The following is a 12,888-nucleotide window of genomic DNA, read 5'->3' on the forward strand; positions in this document are numbered from 1 at the left end:
GACTCCCTGGCTCTGACCACTTAATCTTGCTGTGCTTTGGTTTCTTCACTGCAAATCAAGACAAAAATAACACAACGGAAACCCCATCACGTGTCATCTGATGAATCTGGAATCACACCCCCCTCAAAAAATAACTTCCTGAAGCTCAACACCAGTAAACACAAAATGCCTTCACCGCTTCAGCTATGCTGGCTCTCAGAGGACGTTATTAGATAAACGTAGATACCCGGTTTGGTGCTAAAACGTTATCTTGGTGTAGACAAAGTGCCCTGGACACTGACAGCGGATTCTTACACACACGTGTTATCCTAAGCATTAGTCACGTTGAACTTTTGGTTTGATCTCAGAGAAAGTCATTACTATGATGATCTATCTTGACTTCCTTCTCGCTGAGTCCTCCTCTAATTTGAAGGGTATACGAGCTTCCAGAATGCACACAGGCTTAAAGTGATGATTTTCCAACACAGCTGAGTGAACAGAAAGCATTTCTGTCTTGTATCATATGACTCAGCCAATATTTCACTCATCTGCCAAAGAAATCATCAAATAAACAAGATGATGGCCAGACAAAAGGTAAAGAAACTCTCCAAGTGGCTTCAAATGTGGACGTGATTTTTCTTGTCGAGAAGGGTGCTTGATTCTGCAGAGGGGCCGATGAAAAGGGTCACCTGTTTCCCGTTACACAGGACACATCCTCACCTTCAGACTCACAGAAGTACAAAGATAGAGCATGTTTCTTAGCTACTCAGCAATGTTGCTAACAGGTTGAATTCATCTACTAGATACATTTGTATTTCCAGATTTATGTTCAGGTGCAAATAAGATTTTCAAGGTCAAAGTAGTACTCAAAAGGGAGTAAAAAAGTGAACTTTATAGTGTATTCCTTCCTGAACTATTTCTGTCTTCGTTCTGCTCGTTCATACTAATGCTTTAATATATACACTTCTGTAATCACATATACATTCATATATTTCTAAGGCTGTCTTTACCATACTTTAATATTCCTTGATCATGCTTTCCATCCGATTAAACAAATACTTAGGAGCTATGAACGTGTCAGCAACCACATGCTAAAGAAAGCTGCAGTCCTGCCTTCCACCCCCAAATCTAGCCCATTACGGCATCTGTTAAACAATAACTGATGGAAAAGCGGGGTATTTATCATCCAGGAAAGTACCTGTGACCCTGAAACTTTTCCAATGCTCTTCTGAATGATGAGTACTAATATTTGATTTCCCTTTATCAATCTTACAAATCTAGAAATACCTGGCTGGACTCACAATAATTTTTTAAAGCATAACCTATTATTTCCCAAAATTAGAGACCCAGTAGCTTACAAAACAAGTCATGAAAATGTTACCAATGTGCCTTCTTGATTATTCTAGGATGGCCAAAACTACCTACGCAAAGAGAGATGCTTCACTAAGGGCCTCTGCAACATTCTTTACCATTTTATAGAAGAATCTGTGATGAACAACACAAGGCCATACTCAATCTCTGACTTTGTTTCAGCTGCATCGAGTCACGGATTCTATTTATTCATTCTTACCCAGAACCTTCATCTCAAAAACCATCGGGAAGCCTACATCTCCATCTATGGGGACATACTCGAATAAGCTAAGGTACATCCCTATAATGGAATATCCATCCAGCCACCATAAAAAAGGATGAGAAAACTCTTTATATATTTATATGTAAAGTTGTATATCTGAGTAAAAGAAAAGCAGGGCACAGAACACTGTGTATATTCAGTATGCTATCATCTGCTTTAAAGGGGGAAAATAGCATCCTTATATATGTGCATGAGATAAACCTGAAAGAAATGAAAAATCCTAATTCAGTGGGCGTCTACCTGGAAAGGGACTGAGGGACAAGCCTGGGGGAGAGAATGTGACCGAAGAGACATCATGTATTTTTGGCCCTTGTGAATGAATTACCTATCTAACAACTACAACCTCAACAGCATCACAGTGACAACAACACAACAGAGATACTAGGAGAAGAAAGGAGTCTCTTGTACAGTATGGCCACAGAGGTCAGATTAAGGGAGGACAAGTTACCTTAAAAAGAAATAAAACTAAACTACAATGAGTCTTTTCACTGCTAAGAGGAGAATGACTTCCTGTACTCACAGAGCACATGGACCAGCATATAAATTTGTAGGAATCACTTTGGAACCTTAAAATAGTTTTGCAACAAGCAACACCCTGAGACTCTGTCCTCAGAGAGCAGATCCCATCCACTTCCACAAAGTGCCTCTTGCCCTTCTGTCTGCAGAGACTGTATCACGGCTTGACCCAGAGGACGCAGGGCACCGCGACATTGGGATGAAAGAAGAGGGCGGCTGTGAGGATGCTGAAGCATCTTCCTAGGAACACAACCCAATTGAACTCCTCCCACCAGTAACTGCCTCATTTCCAGTAAATTACGGGTGGAAACGAGCACGGGTGAGCACCCGCGAAGATGCGAGTGGGGACCAGAGGCAGGAGGGCTGTGAGGGCAGAGGCTGGGAGCAACCACAGAGGGGGGCACGTGATGTTCACTGACTACAGTAACAGAATCCGAGTGGCCCCTGCACCTTGGGTAGGAGCCGGCATGCGAAGAAAGGCAAGAGGTATTGAGGGAAACAAGGTAACCTCGTGCAGTGTGCTCATGAATAGTTAAAGGCCACACCATGCTGTGACGGGCTCGAGTGTGTGATGAAAAGGTAAAGCACTGGAAGAAAGGAAAGCAGGACTTGGGTGCTGGAACCCTGCCCACCACCCGTCCCGGGCCCTCCTTCTGCAGACGGGGACCCACAGAACCAGGTCTCAGGGATCCCTTGTCAGCTCTGGAACAAATTCCTAAGGAATCAAGAGACAGCAAAACTGTGGCAGGCAAGATCGACGTGTGATAGGAGACCATCTGATGGAAAACAACAGAAACGGGACTAAATGTGTGAGGGGAGGGAGAGCTCTATGCACAGAATGGCAAACTCTTACAGCACGTACTCTGGACCAGACACTTTTCTAAGTGTTTCATCCTCAAAACCCTAGGAGACAGGATGGTTTTCATCCCCATTTTACAGATGAGTAAACTGAGGGTCAGGAAAAGATCTAACAGCTGGTAAGAGGGGGATCCCGGGTTCAAACCTAAGCAATCTACCCCCAAGCCTAAGAAAGCATTCGAGGGGGGCTCGCGAGGAGAACGTGGTCTGTCAGAAGTCCCACTCAGCACAACGGCGGCTTGAGAGTCCAAACTTTCCTTTGGCTCCTGCTGCAAAGCCCTCCAGAGAGGAGATTAATTCCCTCCTCCCAGCCTCCCACCAAAAGCCTTTCCCCCGATTCCCATTCACAGCGGGGGCTGTCGTTGACTGCCCAGAACCTACCTGACTGATGGGGAGGCTTCGACGCCTGTTCACAGACACCACCCACCCCTGAGCCACCCTCCTTCACTGGGCAAGAGCTCCGGTCCTGCTCCCATATACACTCCAATCTGCTACGGCAGCGTCTCCCCAAAAGGTCTCCTGCAGCCCATCCCTCCTTTCAAAGATTTAAAAACCACCCACACTGGCTGGAAATGTAGTTACTTTCACATTTGCATTTTCCCTCGTTCCATTCCTGCAGGTCTCTGCGAAACGCCATTAACCACCTGACTTTATCACAAATTACAGAAAAGGCTTAAAGGGCAGTTTTTTGCACCTGGTCTCCTAAATAGAGCAGGTTGCCTCATCCGAGTTTCTCTGCCCATTTGAGCTCCTAGAGGCCTTTACAAACGCTCTGTGCAGAAGAATCATCCGGGGAGTGTGACACGAAAGTACAGATTTCCAGACCCTGCTCCCAGGACTCAGGAGTCGTGGGTCTGCGGCAGCCCCAGGAATCTGCACTTTCATAGAACTCCCGTGGTTATGATGTGGAAGGTCGTTAACTGGAACTGGACCAAGCATGCATGGAAAAAAAAAAAAAACTGACCAAGGAGTTTTTGAATTTTAGCTTACGAGTAGAAAATATCTCGTTATCTCAAAACTCGGTTAGCAAAAGAGCAGTTCCTAAAGGGCTGCTCATATCTTAAATCGCTTTCTCGTTCAGGGACACAGATTTTATTTATTCCTCATGTTTATGCAGCAAGCCTTTAGCAAGCAAAGTGCACGTGAACTCTCGTACAAACATCGTGCTGTATGATAACAGGCGAACACAGGAGCTCAGATGTTTACAGACACAACGAAGGGTCCACTATGCTGGTGCGCAGGCACCAGGCCGGGAGGCGAGGCTGAAATGGAAAGATGCTGCCTTTCTTTCTGCTCAGCAACCTCCTCCACTTCCTCCGATGTGCCCAGCGCAACTCGAGCACACTGTAGATAGGATTTCACCCACAACCATCCTGTAAGGTAGAATCCGCTATTACCTACGTTTTCTAGAACTGCACAAACAAGAAAAGAGGGTCTAAGTTCAGAGTACTCAAGATCACACATCTAGGAAGCAGATGTGCATGTGGGGAGGGGGTGGCTGAACGCCGAGTTATACAGTTTGAGTCTTTGCTATGTGAGAAATACAGACTCGCTGAACACCAGGAAGAAGACAGGGGCTGTGTTTTACAGAGCTCAGCCTTAGAGCTGCATAAGGGCAGGAGAGAAAGCAGTCGGGAGACAACTGAAGTCCTAAGAGGAAGGGGTGGAGACTTGGAACCAGAGTGTGGCAGGGAGAGGACAGAGATGCAGAGGGGCCGGGGCCCGGACTCACTACTGGTCATGGGGCAGTGGGAGAGCAAACAGACAAGAGGATGCCTCTTTGGTGCCTAACTTGGGTAGAATCATGGTGCCTTTGGGCCAGACGGGAAGGTCGAGAAGAGCAAACGTAGTGGTTGCAACCGTGACATCTGGTTGGGAAACATGATGTCCCCACAGAGATGCTCTGTGGGTCACTGGAGACGGGAGTTCTGAGCGTGTTTGCTGGACGCAGCAGCAAAGAACTGCTGCTTGAGTCCCAGAGGAAGAGGAGGCTGAATGGGTGCCAGGGAGAGAAAGGACGTTGAAGAATTCTGACCTTCCCATGTGAGGGAAGGAAACACCAGATAAGCAACGAGAACAGGGGAAAGACAAGGGCAAAAGGAGAGGATTATGGGAAAGTCCATGCACCGAAAGTGAAAGGTCTGCACCCTTCGGCCAGCACTCCTAATAATGGAGGTGGAAGCTGGCTGAGGACAGTAACAGCAGGTGAAGAGAGCGAGGACATGGTCCCTGCAAGCTGCTGAAATTCTACTTAGAGAGCCCGCGAGTTGCTCACAGCGGCCGTCACCTGTGGAAATCAGGGATCACGTCCCAGCCGGGCCCTGCGCGTTCAGTATTTGTCAATGTGGACGCGAAGCTCACGGTGAAAGGAAGCAGTTCCTCAAAAAGCTACCATCCAAAGTGACAGACAGCTCAGACTCACAGCTTGAAATTTATACACGATGTTTTGCTAGTATTGACTGTGGAAAAATTTTATTTTCTCTAAATTTTGTTTCAGAGGGCAGCAAAGAGTAAAGATCGTGAGATGCTAGTAATAACATAAGTTGATGGTTTGCGTTAAGCTGCCTGAACTTACGTTTTGGTACTTCTCCACACACCTGATGACCTCGGGGTCATCGTTGTTTTTCTGTTCTCTGTATGTTTGTTTTTAACAAACTGGAAGGGAAAGCCCCAGGTAACAAACGACGCGAGGGCCACCATTCCCTCCTCTCGTTCAAAGTGCAAAAACGCCAACCCAGAACCCCCGCCTTTTTTCATTTTTAACAGGGCTCCCAAGCTCAAAACCAGGATTCGTCGCTCATGTTCTAAAGCCCTCTACAAAAATTCCTGCAGTGGCAGCAATGAAAGAGCTAAACAACCCAGCGGAAATGAAGCCTGCAGGTCATGATACTTCTTATGACATAAAAGGAATTTTCTGCCTCAGCTAAAAGGCTGAAATACCTAACACTCGGGAATATGGGCAATACGTATCGCATCTCTTCAAAGCGGGAGGAAGCCAGTATTAATGATAATGGTGGTAAAAGAAGCCACGGAAGGCAGTGCAAAGATGTCAGCCCTCCCCGTGAACCAACGCACTCCGAGAGCGAAGAGAACACCCGCACACCTGCACCCTACTTGTCCCATAAGAGAATGAGCGCTGGTGCATGTCACGTGACGTGGATTGTGCGATGCAGATGTACCGGGGTGAGCCAGTGTGTGGGGCTACGATACGAGAGGCATTAAAACTGAATGTGATTTGTAGAATATGGATAAGTGTTCGCAATTATAGAGCTGATAACCTAGAGCAGACACTAGCACAAGAGAAAGCATCACAACGTCCTTTCCCAAACACAAAACCCCATCGTCAGAAACGGCCCTGGCGAGCTGTCAGCAGTGTTTGAGAACTTGACTTCTTTACAAATACGCATCCAGGACAGTATTACCCTCATCTCACGTACTGATTCATCCCTGCCTCGTCAACACTAGCACTTAAAGAACTATCTGACTTTAAGAGAAGTCAAATACTAAATTAAAATCATCATTTTAATTAGCTAAATGCAGTCGATTAGTCATGTGTTGAAAATATTTCAAATCAATTTAATATATAAAAATAAATTGGTATGAAGTACATTATAAATTAAGTGTCATGTAAACGATCTATAGTAAGAATCAACATCATTATAAAAATAATTTAACTGCCCCAAAGTGACTGGAGTGAATCTCTAACATCTTGTCCCAAGGCCCGAGGAAGAAAACACTAAATACAAAAAACTTTGAGAAAATGAGAGGTAAGCACCATTAACCTTGCTGTCATTTTAAAAGGTCAATGTCCGAGAAGGGCCAAAAAACAAAACAACCCGCCCCCCCAAAAAAAAACAAAACTCAAGAAAGATCAGGCGACTGAACGAATTTTAACTTTAATTGATAAGCCAAATGCCTAATTTTGACCACTAACATCAGGTAAACAATATTCAACAGATTGGTTTTGTTTTGTTTTTTAATTTTTTAATACGCAAAAGGTCTGGAAAAACGGACAATCAACTTTCTGACCTGCTTCCTAATGCTAACTAATTTTCATTACTCCCAATGAAAGCACTCCGGAGAATAAGAAAAAGAGCTGACATGAGCTGATGTACATTTCTTGCTCTAAAACCAGAAGTTTACATCCAAAGAAAAGGCAGTAACGCGGAAAGACTGTCAGAAGTATTACTGTTTTTAGATGTTAATGTTAATGTAACATTAATGTTAAACATTGATGTTAATGTTTAGATGTTGCTCGTCATTCTTTTCAAGAATTGGGAGACTGTAGGGTCTGCTGAATTATGCAACAAAGATGTCAAGAGCAGTGAAACTGAACCTCAGGCACGTCTTAATGGCTTAGCTCGCTTCTCCACCTACGGAAATGTAGGGCACTCTTACTGCTCTCTGTTAGGTAATTAACAGCTGTAAAGCACTTTGGAAGTGCACACTGCTAAATAAATTATGACTGCCGAAGAATTTTAACCATCATGTACTAAATAATGATGATGAAACATGGGCTCTGAACTTTACCACTTTTGTTTTCAAATTAATCATGCAAACAAGACTCTAATCTCTCATAGTATTAGGCTTAGCACAGTATTAGGCAGCAAGTTTAATTTAGGGATTCAGAATCACTGCCGGGATCTTGGTTTTCCAAGAGCCGTTGTTTCAACTTTATATGCAGCAATGAAAATAAGTTCATGTCCTATCCCAATAGCTGCAGAAATATCACCATGACACCTGTGTCTACATTTTGGCTAATTCCAACTGGAGGCTATTCTACTCAAAAATCTACCAAGCTACCAACTTTTGGAGGATTTCCTTTTATTTCAGATCGATTTTGAAATCCTAAACCATAGTGATGTTTTAAACTATTTTCTGGGAATTAACAAAGCACAGGACTTTCAGCTAGAATCACTGTTCTCTGCTGCTCCCAATCTCCTGGACTATCATACTTATTATATGGTAGACCTATGAAAGAACTTTCAGTGCTTTTTCAGACTTGCTTACTGAGGAAAGAGGATAAAGCCATTAGCATCAATTCTATGACCTTCCAAACCTTCTATTCCAACAGTGGCTGACCACGTCATAAAATTTAAAATCTGGACTAGGAAAGAGAACATCGCTTCACTACTCACCAACAGCATCTTATTCTTTTTCTACATACACTTGAAATAACTACCAAGTGCTATGAAATGGAAAAACAAACAACTAACAAACAAAAGACCCAAAGAACTTTAAATCACAGAAAGATGACAAAACCTTAGAGAGCAAATTCATTTTAATTCCTCCTCACTGAAAATATAACATCTGAAAAAAACAGTCTTCTAAGTCCACAAACTGACCAAGGTTCTGCTTACAAAGTACATTGTTCTGGAAGTTATCTGAACGTCTATAAATAAAATGCAGCTATGAAGAACAGTTTAAACATTATTAAACAAACAAGCCTAAATTCTGTTTATTATATATCTGGGGAGAAAGTCTTGTCCAGTTACTATTTTAAGGAAAAATTAAACATCTATGAAGGAAACCAAAGTAAAGGGTATGATTCACACTAAAATGCAAATATATAATTTTATCCTCTTAACAACCAAGACCTCAAATACCGGTTTTAGTGACTCATATTAATTTAATTGTGACATTAGCTTTTATAATCAGAGATGTAAAAAGACCACGGTGTAACAAACATAATTATCGCACCGGCATCTCATTTCATGAAATTATTAGTTAAGATGAGAGCCTTTGAACAAATTTATATTTGATTAGTTTCACTGATTTAAGAATGCTGAATAATTTAAGACAGCTGAAATAAAAGGAAAGCAAAGGGGGAAGTTCTGAGCAGAGCTGAAGTCATCTGCTCCCTGCCATCTCCAGGTGGACCCTGAACTGAGGACAACCGCGAACTGTGAGTACCTTCCAGGTGAAGCCACAGCAACCTCCCCTTCACAGCAACGACAGAGGCCACGCAGAGTTCTCCCGGATTCCTGGGGTTCACGGCTTCAAGTTTCATGTTCTTCGTGAAGCCCCGACTGAATGATGTCTGAAAGAGAAAGAGAACTGACACTGAGCCACCAGATACCGCAGAGAGAGAACGCACAGCAAGAGAGCTGGCGGCAGAAAAGGACACACGCGCGCCCGTGCACATGCACAGATTCACTGGTAAGACAGACAGGCGAGCGCACGTGCTGAGTTTTTCCCCACCATCCACGAGGAAGGAACCACGCATCCTTCGCTTGTATCCCAGAAATGAGAACTCTGCTTGGCACACAGCAGGTGCCTAATAATGTCTGCTGAATGAGCGAGAGGGTGAGTCCGTTCTCCCTTCCCAGTTCCATGTGCATCCTTCCGCCCCCCGGAATCGCTGTGGTACCGATCACGTCTCCCACTTCCCCACGCTCCTCACTCGCATGGTCCCGGGCGCATCTGAGGGTGAAAGGAGACGCGACCTCCACCTGGGGCCATCTCCTTCAGCACGATGTCTGTCCTCCAGCTTTTTTTTTTTTAACTGCAGGTCTGCTGGTGATGAATTCCCAGTTTCCTTTCATCTGAAATGGTCTCTATGTTCCATTTGTTCTTTTGGTTTGTTTATTTTTATTTACTTTTAAAATTCCTTTTTACAAATGAACAGAGGGAAATTCACCCTGGTGTGCTGTTCCAAGAAAGCAGGGCTGTCGGGTGAATGCACACGATCACGCAGCTATAAGCGCAGTCGAGATGCAGAACATGCCCTCACCCCCAAGATGCCCTTGCATTGCCCCCTCGGCGACCAATCCTTCCCAGACCCCCAGCTCCCAGACCACTGATCTGCTTTCTGCTCCTGTGATTCCATTTTTTCTGTAATACCATCTGAGTGTAATCCTTCCCTACGGAGCCTTGTGAGTCTGGCTTTTTTCACTAAGCTAAGGGCATCTGAGAGCCAGCCGTGCTGTCACAGGGATCGCTACCTCATTCTACTTTACTGCTGAGTAGTTTGTACAGATGTACCACGGTTTATCTATCCATTTACTAGCTGAAGGACCGCTGAGTCATTTCCGGGCTTTGGTAATTGTGAATAAACCCACGATGGACATTCAAGGACAAGCTTTTGTGTGAACGTAAGTATATTAATCTGCTCGGGCTGCCACAGCAAATATCACGGTCTGGGCAACTTAAAAAACAGAAATTTATTGTCTCATGGTTCTGGAGGCTGCAAATCCAGGATCAAGTGGTCTGCAGGGTTAATTTCTTCTGAAGCCTCTCTCCTTGGCTTGAAGACAGCCGTCTTCTCCCTGTGTCATTACATGGTCTATCCTCCATGTATGTGGTCTGTGTCCTAATCTCCTTTTCTACCCATATGACCTCATTTAACCTTAATTAATTCTCTAAACACTTGAACCCCAAGTACAGTCACATTTTGAGGTGTAGGTGCTGGGAACTGGGACTGTAACACATGAATTTTGGGGGGACAAAATTCAGCCTCTAACACTAAGTTCTCGTTTCCCTAGAAACGGAAGCATTGCTGGACCATGTGGTAAATGCATGTTTCTAAGAAACTGCCAAATTACTTTCCAATATGCCATTCTGCATTCCCACCAGCAGTGTATGGAGTTCCAGTTGCTAAGCATCCTCACCAGCACTTGGCATTACCAGGTTTTCAAAGCTTAGCCTTTCTAATAGGTAGGTCTAGTGTATCTCACTGTGCTTTTAACGTGCATTGTCTCTCTGAACAATAATGTTCAGCATCTTTTCGTGTGTTTCTTTGTCATTTGTACAATCTTCCTTGGAGAAGTTTTTTTTATTTTAAATCTTCATTCAGGAGGTGCATTTCTGCTGTATACAGAATTACACTTTTCTTCTTTGAGCAATCTAAAGACATCAATTCACCATCTCTTAGCCTCCGCTGTTTCTGATGAGAAGTTTGTTGTTACTTAAATGGTTATTCCTATATTAGATATGTCTCTTTTTTCTCTGGAGACTTTGAAGATTCTTCTCTTCATGTCTGGTTATCAGCAATTGGACTAGTTGCAAGTCTTTGTATTTAGGCTGCTTACTCTGAGCGTCCTGAACTCGTACATTTCGATTTTCAGCTACTTGGGTAAATTTGGGGCCCCTGTTTCTTCACCTGTTTTTTTCTTCTGCAATCTCTGTGGCTGCTTCTTCTGGGTCACCAAGGGCCCATGATACGGTTGCTCAGATCCCTGGGATTCTGTTCATCTTTCCCTCCCTTCCTTCCAATCAGTGTCTTCCTCTCTGCTCTTTAGACAGGATCATTTCTACTTTCAAGGTCATGAACTCGACTCTGTCATCTCTATCCTGCTATTAAGCCCTTCCGATGCATTTGCCTGTTTTGGATATTATATTTTTTAGTTCTAAAATTCCTCCTTTTATGCTCTCTACTTCTGTTCTGGTACTTCCTATCTTTTTATTCGTTGCAAGAATATTTTCCCTTATCACCAATGGTTCAAAATTTTAGAGTGAATCAGAATTGTCTAGAGTTTTTTTTTAAAAACATAGCCTGCTGGGCCTCACCCCAAAGTCTGTGATTGAGTTGATCAGAGGTGAGGCCAGTGAACCTATGCTGCTTTTTTTTCTTTTCTTTTTAGGACATACTCTTTTTCCATTTACTTTTATTTTGTCATGAAAAAGAGTGAACCTATATGTCTGACCAGTTCCCAGGAGACGCTGAAGAAACACTGAGAAACTGCTCTGAGGAACACTGCTTCACACCACAGAGCTTAGTTGTAACAGGGGCTTTAAAACACGCACCTGCTAATGCCAGCCTCTGGGTCACATTGGGTTTGCTCTCTGTTGACTTATCTTTTCTACTGAGAATGTGTCAGATTTTGCTATTTCTTCATGCATTGAGCAACTCTGGATTGAAACCTGGATGCTTTAAAAATATGTCACGGAGACTCCGGATCGCGCTCTCTTCCTCCCAAGAGTGTTGATTTTTCTGTTTCGCAAGCAATTAACTTGGCTGGACACAAACAACACACCCTGTCTCTTGAGAAGCAGCTCAAATCTCAGTTCAGCTCTTTCATCCTTAGCAAGGCTTCTTTGAGTTTCCCTGGCACATACATGGTTCAGGGATCAGTTAAAGATTTCAGCAGAGTTTATACGCTGAATCGGTGCCCTCCCCTCCTGCCTCTCCCCTGTGTGAGTCTTCCCTCACTTTCCAGGAGCTGTGGTTGCCCAAATCCTGTCATCTGGTTCATCAGGCCAGAAGGGCCTTGGGTTTGATGCTGCTGTTTTCATCACCCTCTATGTTGTCAACTGTGGCTGACCGCAGGCCAAAAGTCTGTACAAAATGGGATGGCCACTCCTACTACTCCTTTCTTCCAAGCACCTCTTCCCCTCCAGAATCCGCCTGCTTTTATTCACTCTCCATGTCTCTCAGGTACTAGTTTTAGTTCTGTCCAGAATTTATAGTTGCTATCTGCAGGGGGCTGAATTCACTATGAGCTTACTCAGCCAATACTGGAAGCAAAACTCCCTAACATTTTAAAATAAATATGAAAATTTCCAAAATTACCCACTACTATAAATTTTTATCAGACGTTACAACACTGTATAAATATACCTACTTTGACATACATAAACTGAGATAAACAGGTTTCTGTAAGTAAGAGAGATTACATCTTTATGTGACTCGTGGAAAGAAACCAAGGTAATTCCCATTCCCATGTCTTTTTATGGAAGTTAAGTTGAAAATGCAATTATATCTTTATGTTATCAGAATAAAATTATCCAATGTATGTTGAGAAACCAGTTTGCTCCTTTCCTTTATGTTTCTTCGGAAATAGAAATCAAAGGAATTCTAGGTTGGCTGTCTTTCTGCAAGTCATCCTGCCTCGTTCACGCATATTAGGTATCGAGCTTCTTTTTGATGACATGACTCGATAGGCCGCCTGAAAAGCCTCTAA

General features: G+C 43.6%; 1 protein-coding gene across 4 annotated transcripts in view; it reads right to left on the bottom strand.

Annotated features, from left to right (window-relative positions):
- SFMBT2 (Scm like with four mbt domains 2) overlaps nucleotides 1-12,888 on the bottom strand; it is a 204,512-nt gene that overhangs the window by 40,019 nt on the left and 151,605 nt on the right. For all 4 annotated transcript variants that reach the window (XM_057733183.1, XM_057733185.1, XM_057733182.1 and 1 more), the window contains one exon: nucleotides 8,900-9,026. In XM_057733183.1, coding sequence (XP_057589166.1) covers nucleotides 8,900-9,026 — 127 coding nt within the window. The remainder of the gene's footprint in view (nucleotides 1-8,899; nucleotides 9,027-12,888) is intronic.

This window comes from Hippopotamus amphibius, chromosome 4 (genome assembly GCF_030028045.1).
Source record: "Hippopotamus amphibius kiboko isolate mHipAmp2 chromosome 4, mHipAmp2.hap2, whole genome shotgun sequence".
NCBI classification, from domain to species: domain Eukaryota; kingdom Metazoa; phylum Chordata; class Mammalia; order Artiodactyla; family Hippopotamidae; genus Hippopotamus; species Hippopotamus amphibius.